This window comes from Tyto alba, unplaced genomic scaffold (assembly GCF_018691265.1).
Source record: "Tyto alba isolate M040663 unplaced genomic scaffold, T.alba_DEE_v4.0 Super-Scaffold_23, whole genome shotgun sequence".
Classification (NCBI taxonomy): Eukaryota; Metazoa; Chordata; class Aves; order Strigiformes; family Tytonidae; genus Tyto; species Tyto alba.
Window position 1 is genome coordinate 1,691,575 of NW_024881297.1, and position 13,449 is coordinate 1,705,023.

At 39.2% G+C, this 13,449-nt stretch overlaps 1 protein-coding gene across 2 annotated transcripts in view; it reads left to right on the plus strand.

Annotated features, from left to right (window-relative positions):
* The window catches only part of ANK2 (ankyrin 2), a 372,599-nt gene that overhangs the window by 47,091 nt on the left and 312,059 nt on the right, over positions 1-13,449 (plus strand). Inside the window, exon 2 of one of the 2 annotated variants that reach the window (XM_042796635.1) lies at positions 9,044-9,102. The exons of the other annotated variant lie outside the window; for it this stretch is intronic. Within the exon in view, the coding sequence (XP_042652569.1) occupies positions 9,082-9,102 (21 nt within the window). The 5' untranslated portion in view covers positions 9,044-9,081. The remainder of the gene's footprint in view (positions 1-9,043; positions 9,103-13,449) is intronic. 2 annotated transcript variants of the gene reach the window in all.

Here is a 13,449-nt window from a genome sequence, read left to right on the forward strand (position 1 = left end):
TCCATTTGTTATGATGCTAAACAGTACCTTCTCATTTCCTTATACTTTGCTGTCGCTGTCCTGTTCCAGTCTGGAATCAGTCCTGGATTCCAATCTTCTGGAGCAGAGATGGTCTTCTGCTGTGTATGTGTGGGGCACGATGATGTGTTGGTCCTTAAATAAAGCTTCTGGTGCAATGCTCATAGAAACAGGGTCAACTATAGCAAGTCTTGTCTATTAAAAACCCCAAACCCGTGCTAACTCACCCTGAAAGATGATAGTGGTAGGGGTGATGTGAGGATATTTTGCCCAAGGACCTTCTTGAGGCCTGTGAAAGAATTTGTCCTGGGGCAGGAAAAATAAGAAGTGATCCATAATGTTTTGTAAACTCCCAAAAGAGAGCTCTGGAGGTGAGCTGTTTCAGAAGTTCCCGGTGGCAAGCACAGGATTGTCAGCCTGAACAAAGTCAAGAGGTACTATCCCTTCCCTAATGAAAGGTTAAGCTGAGGCAGAACTGCATCATGAAACTGTTCTATTAACACTACATCTACTTGCATCAAAATAAAGGTATTATTAAAACAGACGTCTCATAATGGTTGACATCAGTATAACACTTAGTAAATGGTTTGTATGTTTTTCCATTAAATCTGTTTTATGCTTGATGTATAGATCTTGTAAAGCAAAACTGGAATTAAGTACTGTTTTATGTGAGGAGCAGGAATTTCAGATTTTTTTTCATATAGCAGTTGCAAAAAGATGGTATGGCAGGAGAATTCAGAGATCTGCTCTGGAAAGAAAGATGTCATGAGCTCTTCTCTCTTGCTAGTTCTTTTCTGTGTTAGAGGAGCAAAAATATTCTATCTCCCTTTCCCTAAAGGATTAAATAGGTTACTTTGCTATTAATGCCTAGATCACTTCAGTAGGTGCCTTGTATCCATATATTAGACTCTTGCACTTCAGTGCTTTTATGAAGATTGATGTAATCACATCAATAGATAGATGAAGCCAAGTATGAAGGACTTCATTATAGATTTATATATACTGTGTGTATGTGTATATATATATATATATGTATTATATATATATATATATAAAAGTGTATTGGGTTGCCACCCTACCCTCGAGATTTAACCGGAATTTGCAAGACCATTAATTTGCTGTTAATACAGAACTTGGTCATTCTTGAAGGTAGACAGCTATAAGTACAGGGTAGATTTAAACTATTCAAAACCTCCTAAAGTATCTTTGGTGATGTTTAGGGTTAGGAGGAAAAGAGAGCAAATTACTATTTTGACACAGTTGTTATAAATAATACCGATGGCTTCAGAGAGTTTGCACAATTGGGCTCTGTAATGTTAAACCTCCAGTTAGACACAAGGGTGGGGGTTTTTGTGTGTTTTTGCCTTTTTTTTTTTTTTTTTTTTTACCTGAAAATATGGGTAAGAGCTCTGGACTTGGAAAGCCTGTGTCAAAGTGAAGGAGTTAATGCTATTGGTGCTTTGAATATCAGGCATGTTGTGCGATGGACACTGTTCCTGACAGTATTACGTCAGTGAGCCAAGCTCTCGCTGCCTTCCAAGGAACCTTCACAAAGCAGCATTTGTTCACCTCTGTGACCCTGGTGACTCAGTGCCCTGCCAGGGTGCTGAAACAACTTGCTGCAGGAAAAAAAAGAAGCTGGCTTTAGAGCTCTTGAAGAGGAGGATGCAGAGGCAGATGGTTTGGAAGTGCTCAAGCAGAAGAAAAGGAAAACTTTTAATGCATCACTTCCAACATTTCAGGCGGTGCATAATATTCTCAAGGGTACAAATTAAGATTCGTATTCAATGTTTACTATGCTATAGTGTTTAATATTGAACTTTATATGTTAGAAATGGTAACCACGTGTGGATTTTGACCACTATGAGTGGGTAAAGAACTGAGCAACACTGTCAAATCTCACTAGCTGTGTTTTTGTTTGGAAAACGCAAAGCAAAAGTTCTGACAGCTAGTGCACCCCTAGTCTTGTGTGTCTGATACCTGTGAGAAATGTCCCCCACACAAGAAGTCTACCAAGGACTGTCCATTCAGTATCAGAATGCTATATATAAATTAAGGTTTCTCTGTCTTCTGGTAGGCTGCTGTTTTGGCTTTCAACTTGCTCTGTATACTGGCTCTTCAGAGTGAGTCAAATGTGCCTTACTGGAGTTAAAAGTAAGATGAACCGAGTTCCTTATTCCTGTAGTTGCTCCAAGTTTTGCTTGATGGGATCTTAGTGATTTGACAGGATTCATACAACTTTTTAATGCATAACTGTTAGTGTTGCTGTTGTAAGTATAGGCCTGAGGTTTTGTTCTTGCTGCTTGCCTTTCCTGTCCGCCTGTGCAGCTATGTACAAAGCTAAGATTAAAGAATTGGTACAGATTTTGACTCTCTGAACTAAGAGTGCTGTGATGGAACTTGGTCTGAAGGTGTTAAAACCATGTCCCCATTTCAAACTTGAGTTCATATGAAGCTGCGCCATCTCTCAGAAGTCACTATACCAGGATTACTCCTGTTGATAGGGGAAAAAAACCCATTCTCCACAGAATAATTATTTCTCTGTTAATTTTTTTGTTTCCTCCCAAAGCTTGCATTTTATAGTGTTTCAAAAGCTGAAAACTCCAAAGAGAGACCAGAAGAATTGAGACTTCAGTTCCTGGTTTGATATGCACTTTTTGGTGCCTTTCCTGCATGGAAAAGGCAAGAGTGAGACCAGCCAAGCTGGAGGGGACAGGGCAGTGATGTCTGAGTGTAGTGAATACATGTGACGTGTGGCCGCCTGGGCCCCCTGCGACACCCTCCATCCTGCCACCTTCTCCCTCTGGCACTTGCATTCTCCTTTCTTCTTGGGAAGCCTGTGCAGCTTTGGAGGGAAATATGTGTGAAGGAACGCCATGCTTTAGTGTGCTAATAAGTATGTTTTCTCAGGCAGTGATTGCTTGCACATCCTTAACTTCTGTTCCTCAAAACCCTTCATTCTTGGGGTTTTGTTTTTTTTTTTTTTTTTTGACCTCTTATGACTCCCATCCCCATAAAGCTGCTTCTGTGCCATCTTCACTCTCTTGCCTGGACAGCTCCGTCCTAAGTTTCTTTTTCCAGGCTTTCTTGTCTAGATCATGACACCCACATCTCCAAAAGCAGGAAAATGCTACTAGGCTGAGTGACTGCTTCTCCCTGTCATCTGTCTTCTCTCTGTCCCAGTGGCCATATGTAGAAAGTTAGAGTTCTAACCACAGAGACCCTGCTTACAGAAACATACCTAGAGAGATGCAGATAAGCCAGGTGGTATCCAGCAGCTGGAGACTGTTTCCAAAATGATTTAAGAACCTTCATATGTTTTTTTCACATGGAAAATCTGTGGATCTGGGAAAAAAAAAAAAAAATACCAAACCCGAACAATCCTGTGGAGAACACAGTTAAGTTTCCTTCCCTTGGTCTCAAGCACTGAGGCAGAGCTATAGACATTCATTTTTCCAAGGTAAAACAATTTTTACAACCTTTATATAGGAGAAACAAAATTATTCACAAAGATAATAGTGGTAAATATCTTCCTCCTTTTCCTGTCCTTCCACACAGGAATGCTGAGGTGAACAATACTGTTATGCTAAGTGTAGTACGTTTAGTACTGGAAGAATAGGAAATCTAATTTAATACAGCTTTTCTCAGGCTACTTCCTCAGTGAGTTGCAGGTATCAGGATAAAAAAGTAAAGGTGTCAAGGAATAAAAATAAGCAAAGTTAGATAAATTCTTGCAGAAAAGAGGGAAGAAAAAATAACACTGATTTTCTTAAAAGATTAGTTCAAAATAAGATTTGTAAAAACAATATACGTTACAGTGAGGGATAAAATTTACTAGGCTAAGAATGTGCCTTTTAATCATATTCTAATCTAAAAAAGGAATCAAACCAGTTTTTGCTTCTTGGATGAGGTGCTGTAAGCAGATGCAAGAACCTGGCAAGGAAACCTAAGAACACAATTATTTGGTGGCCATGGGTTGAGCTGAAGCAGTTAACAGGGGGATCACTGTAAGACAGTAGTACTTTCCCAGACACTTCTGACTCCTGGAATGAGTACCTCAAGGGTAAGGCAGCTTCTTATTAATCTAATTTTGTGGATACAGATCCTGAACGAAGGAGATGTGTTAATGTTTCACAGAGCAGATGGCAGTATACCGATTTGGACTAAACTATTTTCATTTCAAGTCTTCTGCATGAATAAGAAAAATATGATTTCAGTCTCATAGCTATATTTATGTCTGTAATTGCTGGTTAATATAATTCTGGTCAGACTGTTTGAAGGATCACTTCTAAATCTTAGACAAGAGAGCTTTATCCATTAGCACTAATCCCACTACACAAAAAGCTCAGTGTTTAAGCTGTTACACTGATTTTGTCCCTGATTCATAGTAACTATTGCATCTTTATCTTAAAACTGGAGGAAGGCGTGGCTTAGAGTCTCATGAATAAAGGTGGTATTATGATATCTGCTACTGTGGTTACTATTTCTTTTTCTACAGTATCATATTTCTCTTAAAAATTAATATTAGAGGAAGAAAGCCATGGAGATTATGTACGGTAATATTTGTGATATGCTGGTATGGTATTCAGAAAGGGGAGGAGGGAGTATGAAAAGACACAATCAGCTCTTGATACAAATGGTGGAGCAGATGAGTCATTTTAACATTTTACCAGCACTGCTAGATTCATTTCAAATGCCGAAGAAAACAGTAATGTAGTTTTTAATGGCTCATCAATTACCCTGAATTTTTTCACTGCTCTATGACATGCTTGATGCATTCTCTTTCCCTGACCCAATAAATATTTAACTATACAAAGTGGAGCAGCTCCACAGAAGAAACTGAGATGCCTGTCCAGAATAACTCGGAGCTCAGTGATCAGGAAGGATTCTTGCATGGTGTGCTGGCATCATAAAGCTCAAATGCTTGTTTTGCCTGATTCAGTGCAGGACCTTCAATATAGTCCCTCCAACCTTGAGCATGCAGCCTAATCTAAGTATGAAATATCTGTTTGGCTGGTTTAGATATGGAATGCTACCCAGAACCAAAGAAAACTTTTTCTGTTGTGGGGAGTGGTCGTGGGAAGGAAGATACTCTTCAAGACTTTTAAGTGTTCTGGAAACAGATTTATGGAGATTTATTGCACACTTTGGCACTGGCTGAGTTACTGAGAAGCGGTTCTTCTGTGGGGTAATGCACACAACAGATTTTCAGAGCTTTGGTCAAGCATGGGCTTAACTGCTTTCTTGAACAAGTAGAGGTTCCATCCACGTCTACATCCCACTTAATCATGTGCTTTAGTGCACAAAATTAGATTACTTTCACAAGTCAAATGCTTGAGCTATTGCTGTCAACTAGAACTAGTGACAATTGCAAAACCTGGTAATAGCCGGGATATAAGAATCTAGGAGCAGTGAGCAATACCTGCCCTCAAGCAAGTGTGTCTTTAGCTTGACCTTGGCTTGGTGTTCCCCGAAGGAAGCGGTTGAGATGCCAGATGAATTCTAACAGCTTATGTCCTGTATCTGCATTAAACAATTCCTCAATCGGTACAGTCTCAGGCGCCTTGGGTTGTGAAGGTGCAAAATGAAGGACAATACATGAAAGAAATGGTATAGGATTCATTAACTGCATTTGAGTTGCCTCATTTGGAGTCTGTCTGATTAGTGAAAAGTGGTTATGTGGGAAACACTGAGAAAAGAAATGTACACCTCATTTGAGTGGAATGTCTGTGATCTGCAGCTAGAATGGGCAAAGGACAGCTGAAGTATGTGCATTCTTGATGATTACTTTTAATGCACAACAAGGGGTGCTTGTCTTGATTTCAACTCTTCTGGTATAAGCCCTAGGCAATTGACTCAGTGTAACACTTGCCAAATGGCAAAGGACAAAGATATTTTTCCACAGAAACACGCATTAGCTGTAGTACTTGATGTTTAAGATGTACTTTTTGTATGAGGCCCTCCCAACTTTTTGAACTGCAAAGAAGGCACTGTGAAGAAGTTACTCAAGTTTTTGTTACCCATTCCACAGGTAATTTTGAGAGATATGTGGGTAATCATTGCAAACAACCATAGCAAAAATAGCAACAGGCGTGCCTGTGATAAACAGGATTAATTTGTTTTCTGGCTAACCTTGAGAACTGTGCTTCCTCTTAAAGGGGAAAAGGGGGTGGGGGAATCAATCAAACCCAACAGGCACCTTTCCTCAGACTGTTCTAGTCAGATGGCAGTAATACATCGAGCTGTTATTTTCAGGACAAAAGTATATAATACATTTTAAATCCAGCAAAGTACATCTTGTAGTTAAGCACAATAGCATTACAAATTCTGAAACGGGCTTATACCCCGGAGAAGTATGAATTATAGCTGGCAGTTACATTTCTCTTGAAAGAAACTAAACAGGTGTGTGCATATGGACTAGAGGATCAAAATTTTCTGCTTTGAAAGAGGATGATAATATGAGTTCTGCCAAGAAAAAAAGTGTTCATTCAGAGGCATCACAGAGTAGGCTGACAGGAGGTGGAAGCAGCAGAACTTGTGCAGTACATGTCTGAATTTGGCAGTGATTTAAAATTCAGTCTAAAATAAAGTTAGTTGAGTACAGGCAGAATTGATGTTGCGCCTGTACACTCTGTTCAGTGTGAGCACATAATGTGAAAAAGTGAAATTTCAATCTGAAATTTTTCAGAAAGCTTGTGCGGGCATAATGCTGGAAAGTATAGACTTATGATTTAAAGAAATTCAGATTTTTTTTTTGACCAAAGATGAAAGCTATTTAGTTGTTACAGGTTTGACCTATGTTACTTATAATTTTCACCTTTGGGTATTGGTTAAGAAAATATCTCAAAAGCCAGCATACGGCAAAAATAGTGTTATGGATGCAATATGGAATATTTTCCTTTTCAGAATCAGTGCTTGTAAGGATATATTTTGGGTAGTTTAAGGATCATCGGAGATAATCATACCCTTTACAGTATATATTGTAAACATTTTCAGTTTGAGTATAGAAAGCAGTAAGTAATAAATGCAATTCAATCATAGTGATGGGTGACGTGTGGATGGGAGAAATAAGAGTTGAGATTGATTTGAGATTTGCAGATGTTGACAGCTGTGGTTGTTGCCCAGTCTCCTTGTGTGGGTTATGGAGAAAACGAGGTGCTGTCACCTACATTTGAGCAACGATGCCTCTGCCTGGGTACTTGTGCTGGGCACCTCTGGGCCAGTTCCAGGCTGTGCTGGAGGTTTTTCCCATCTTGGTGCTCAGCCTCCAGGCAAGTGCTCCTGGGTGAGAAGGGGAGGGTGGGACCTCTAGGAGGTTCTGAACTGGTGCCCACTGGTTTTGCAGGGCTGGCTTGGAAAGGTTTTGGTGAAAGTGGGTGCAGTGCATAATAGTATAGACAACCTTGTTTCTGTGGAAGAGAACTGTGAGCTTGTCCTGCATATGCTGCTCTCGCTGCCCCTGACTGGAGGGGGTACTTCTGTTACTGGTTTTGGGGGCTTATATGTGCTGTTGCTCCAGTGTCTTCCAGATGAAACTTGATTTTAGTAGTGCCTAAAGCCTGGAATTTCACCTAACAATTGATAAAACCATACAGCTCTTCCTCCCAAGAATATATGCTTACATGACACTTTCAGGTTTTGATTTTCAGATAATTTTTTAGTCCTTTTTTCCTTAAGCAAAAAGCCTGAAAGACATGATCCTCAAAAAGCAAGGAAGCAAACAAACCCTAAAAATAAAGAAGTTCAAGCCCCCTCATACCAAACCCAGATTTATGAGCTTGCAAACCAGCTCAGCATTTGACTTGCTGGAGGCAGGAGCCTGCTGGGACTCTTGCTTGGCAAATCATGTGTGCTGGTCAGTCTTTGTCGTTGCTGTTATATATTGCTTGCTAGTGTTGCCAGGTATTTTTCAAAAGCTGTCTATTCTGTCACAGAAGCTGTGCTTTAATTTGCAGTCATTTCTAAAAGTGCTTAAGGACAGTAGTTGATTTTGTAAGTAACCAGAACAGTTTCTTTACAGTGTAGAGGATGACAGGGCTGCAGAATGGATTTATTTTATCATTTGGACAAACATGAAGTACAGTTGTAATCCCTTGTGATAACTTCAACTTAATCGCTTAAAAATTACAGATTTTGGCTGTTTTGGGGTGTTGACACAGCCATCATTAAGAACTTAAAGTTTGGAAGGGAAAAGCCTTGAATACAACCATTCTTTTCTAAAATGGAGCATGGTAAAAGCAAGAAAAGAACACCAATTTCTGAAATGGTTTTGATGGCATGAGGGGGGAAAAGGGAGGACCGGTAAGGAGGATGAAATTGAGTAGTGAATGAGTGAAGAGGCAAGCATTGTGGACAGCAAGCATTTTTCTGCTTCCTCAGTAGTAACTAGTTCCTCAGACAGTCAAGGGTACCAACTGTTACACACCATTGTTTAATTTTCAAAAGGCACGAGAGACTAATGATAGATAATAATGAAAAGAAACTCAGTGGTTAAAATATCCCATGAGGATTGGTGGGAAGGCTGTACCTGAGTTCATAGAGCTAGTCTGTCAACTAGAGCCTCATGTTTTGCTGTCTTGTGCTCTGTCGGCTCAAAATATATTTTCTTACCAGTAGCTGTTAAGAACTTGCACAAATTTCTGTACTGAAGACCATGTTGGGGTACTGTTGATGAATGTTTTATATTTCCATTACTGCAACTGCAATTATGACCTTTTTCCAGGGTAAATAAACAGAATATGGAAGTCAAATCATTGAGGGCATCAAGTAGGTTTTATTTAGAAATCATTTACTGGGGGAGTGGGAATCAATAATAAGAAAAACATTCTTCAATTCAATTACTGAATGCTTAGCTGAAGCAAAGTGGAAACGTCTTCTAAACTAATGTAACCCAAAGCCGTTACCCTAATAATCTTACCTAATTTTTAACTACTGAAAACTTACTGGGGAGCAGTGGAGAGCAAGGTATGCATTCATGATAGATTTGAGAACGTGGAAAATTAATGTATTTTTCCTTTTTTTTTAGGTAAGTAACTGAAGGGGACATGAAGAATTGACATTTAAATGGCCAGCATGTTGCAAAAGGTATTTCGCTTTAGATTGAAGACGAATGCACAAATAACTCATTTGAGTATATATTTAATGAATATTTTCCTAATTTTTTTTTTTTTTTTTAAAAATTGATTAAACCTTTTGTTCACTGAATGATTGAAAGAAGTGAAAATCAGCAAGCTTGTGTCTGGTGTTCATGCTGTCCTTAGGTGACATCATCATCTAATGGGAAACTGGATATTATTCTCCTAACTTTTCATCTATGTAACCCATGCCAACTGACCAAATGTCAACCTGTGTTAGTCCTTCTAACTCTCTGGTTTGCAGTGACACCATTGAGCATGCAGGTAAAGTGTTTGTGGTGCTTCATGAGCAGGTTGCAGGTTATTTCAAGGTAACATGCGCTGCACTGTTCACTAGTGGGAAGTAGCTGTGGGCAGGGAGTTGTCCCGAACTCTGCTTGCTGTCCCTATGTGGTGGTTCAATTCTCCACTATCAGGTGGTATCTAGACTGGCAGGAGATCCTCACTGTGGTGTTGCAGGGAAGAGAAAAGAAGCTGTTTTCAGCTAGTTGTCTAAAATTATTTTATTTATTATATAAGTAGTTGGAATAATAATAATATGATGAATGGAATATATAAGTATCATGCCTGAAATCTTTTTCTGCCCCGGAGACTTTGCCTGAGGTCAGATAAGGTGTTGCTAATTTTGCTGTTGGTCATTGGAAAGTGTGTTTTAGATGCGGATCATGAAGTTGATAGATGTGTTGCATCTGATTTCCAAGAGATGATATCACCAAGTAACTTTGAGAAAGCTAAACTGGTATCTGATCTCTAAACAGCCACTTCTTTGCCAGCCAGATGGTTATGTAGGTATGCAAGGGCTTACCGTGCTTTGGGAAGCGGTATCTGTAAATATGCCAACAAAATTCTTGAGCTTCTGCTGATGACACCCACACATAAGCTTCAAAGCACACCCTGCTATATTTTGTTTGCAATAGTTGTCCCACTGATTATTTTTAAAATCACTGATTATCGATTATAATTTTGTGGAACGTTCATTGTCAAATGCGGTAGTCTGTGAAATCCATCAAAATAGTGTAGGTTGATGGAAGAGCAATGGTTACATAGAGTAATTCCAGTTAATATCTATTAGGGGTGATAACACAAAGTTGTTTGGAAGAATCTTCAGAAAAGCTGGTTAAAGAAGAAGAATTCTATCTTATAAAATTGTCAGTGTTGCCTAATTTCCATTAGTATGAAAGTTATACTTAATATTTTTGACAGAAGAGTGGAAAGAGCGAAACGTAGACCTTTTTGATTATGGAGTGTGTCTGGGATATGTAAAATAAGCTCAATTTCTGACCTCAGTAAAGCAGAACTGAGGTTTGACTTTCAGTTTCCTACTTCTGGGTTTTTGGCTGTTCTCTTTCCCTAGAGTTTAAGTTAAAAACCCAAAACTATATTGGACACAAAAATTAAATGGTCTCTGACAAGATTTTTCAGCTGAAAAAATCTGGCTGGTTTTGCCTTTTATAGACTTGCCTCTGTTGACTGTGTGTATCTACTTTATCATCTTTTTCTGCTGTTCTTCCAGATTTTCCTTTCTCTCTGTTGCAATTTTACTGACATAGAAATGCCATGAGGAAACAAAACCTCACCTCTGAAGCTGCTTTAGTGTACTGGACTTGGGGAATATTTCAGCCTAAAAAAAAAAAAAATATCTGTCTAACTAAAACTTCAGTGGCACTGGAATATTCCAATTTGCATTTTAAACAAGAAGTATTTTGAAAAATGAGGTATAAATATGTTGCAGCTAAGCAAGAAAGAAAACAAATCAACTTTTTTCTCTCGCAAAGCTTGCTGTAGTTTTACTAGCTCAGAGGTCTGTCTGAACAGAGGCACAGACATACCAATGGGTAGAAGGTAGTGATGGCAGAGTTCTGCTTATTATCAGTGAATAAATGCCTTTGTGGGAACTAAAACTGAAGTCCTCAGAGAATGACACAACATGGCTTTAGCCTTTTAAAAGAGAAATCACTTGGCTAGTGTTAAAACAAAATGCTGCTAATTGTGGCTACTTTAGAATTTTTCTCAATTTGAGCAGCTAAACAGTAAGAAAACCTCCAGATCTGAATCTGGCAAAACTTTAAACAACTTGGGAATGACAGGTGGAGACCACAGTGCAGCATAGCAATTGCTTTCTGAAAGTGGGGTTCCGAGTACCCCAGATCATTCACTTACTGACATCCACCTGCCCCAGTGCATAGACGCTGATGTGGAGGCCTGAGAGTGTGCGTGATACACTGATGCTTAAAACTGGTTTTGGGCTTTGAAAGAGCCAGAGTTCCCTCTTCAAAGATGATCCTTTCAGTAGGCTGAAATGCATCCTACTGAAGGGAGCAGTTCCCCTTCACTCCATGAGATGAGTTTAGGATTCATAGTACAGCAGACATGCAACTGCATGGGAAATACAGTGGAGTACAACTTTTGCATTACTGGGATTTTTTTAAGCGGTTATTTAGAACTGATAAAATCTGCGTTAAGGTCCACATTAATTACTTGTGCCTTAGTTTTATATACCAAACAAAATTATTATATATGGTGCACTGCTTACATGAGGTATTCAGTATTTGGTAAGTGTAACATTAATACAAGTTTGTGCTATATAGATTTATGTAACCTAGTGCAGCCCATGAGACATTGTGGGGAAACAGATATAATGAGATAAAAAGATAAAATCAGAGTGATTTGGTTTAGGCAATTGAGTGTATTACATTTGACATGTTATCAGGTGTCCGAAACATAACTAGAAGCTTCTTCCTGGAAACATGTTATGTCCTGTTTTAACGATAATCTGCAGCGCGTTGTTATTCCTTTATTGTAACTATGTGCTTTCTATCAGAAGCCAGCAGAGACTTTGCTGCTGAGGAATACAGAATTCCTTGAATTCTTATGGGAATAGTAATCCGATTTTACATTACCTCTTTGAAAGTTTTCAGAGGTCATCTTGGTAAACCAGACATTGCTCTATGAGCTGCATCATCACCATTTTAAGCAACCTGCTATATTGGTTCTTGAAGTATAGCTGCACTTTTTTCTCACCCCCTCCCCCCCCCGTTTGTCTGTCACATCATATTTTTCTGTCAAGGCATATGTACAATTTTTGAGCTCTCAAAGGACTTTAAACATCATAAGGGGATTGTGCAGTTCATTTAGGTAAATGCCAAAGAAGATGCTAAGGTTAGGGATTCTCAAAAGCAGGTCAAAGTCCTCTAAGATTTCAGGGTGTCACTGTTCTCTAGTAATTTTGTCTTGCCTTTTAAAAACATAAGTTTCTAGCCTGTCTGACTGTAGAGGTACCTGTGGAAACATAAACTGTGTTCACACGGATTTCCCCAGTGCTCAACTGAGCCTTTGTACTGCCTGAAACGAGAGGTAGGTGTTCTCTTCCTTTTCAAGGCACTAAGGAGTCGGCAATCGGACCTCTGTGTCTGTGTGTATTTTTATATCACAGAACAAAATGTGTTTATTTGCCATTGGTGAGTAACAAGGTGGCCAGTGTTGTGCTATGCAGCAGGGAAGTGCTGCCCTGTCTTTTACTCTTCAGACTTTTGATAAGACACCTACTGGGTTTAGGGCACATACTTTCCCCAGCTTTACATGGAGCCAGGCAGCAGAGCAGCTGTTACCCTTTTCTTTCCTTTCTTGTCTCCAGCTTGGCTGTTAACAGCCACATTTTTTAGTCCCTGGTGATCCTGAATAGAGGCAATTGTTATAGCACCTGATTAAATGTGAGGGATGCAGTAATTTTTTTGGAAGACTGAGTGGGGTGTTCAATGTCCAACTTGACATGAGAATCTGCCTGGAATTTCTCAATGATCATCCTGATGGTTTTTCAACATTAGAGAATGAAATCCCTCTGTGAATAGTAGCTGAATGGCAAAATCTGCCAGATCTCCTAACTGGGAGACATTTATAGTGTCTTATCATTTAGATATGATAAAATAATATCTCTGCAGTCAAGTCAAAACAGTTATTCTTTCCAAATGATGCAGTTATGTGTGTAACACATGTCCAAACAAAGAACAGAGGTACACTGGATTTCTAATATTCAGGAGCATAAAAAGCTATTTTTCGGACTTTTCTGAGTGAAATACTTTTTAGTTCTAGTACTATGTTTTTGGAAAAAGCAGGGATCAGCAGATCTCCACTTCTTCATTAGTAAGCTCACACAGGCGTATTGGAATGCAAAGGCGCTACTATGAGACCATGAAAAAATATACAACTGTGAAAGTGGCCAACAGGACAGCAGATCTCACTGGAGTGGCTTTCTGTCTACTCTGCACTCAAAGAGAGAGCTGAAGAGTCCAAGGAGAAC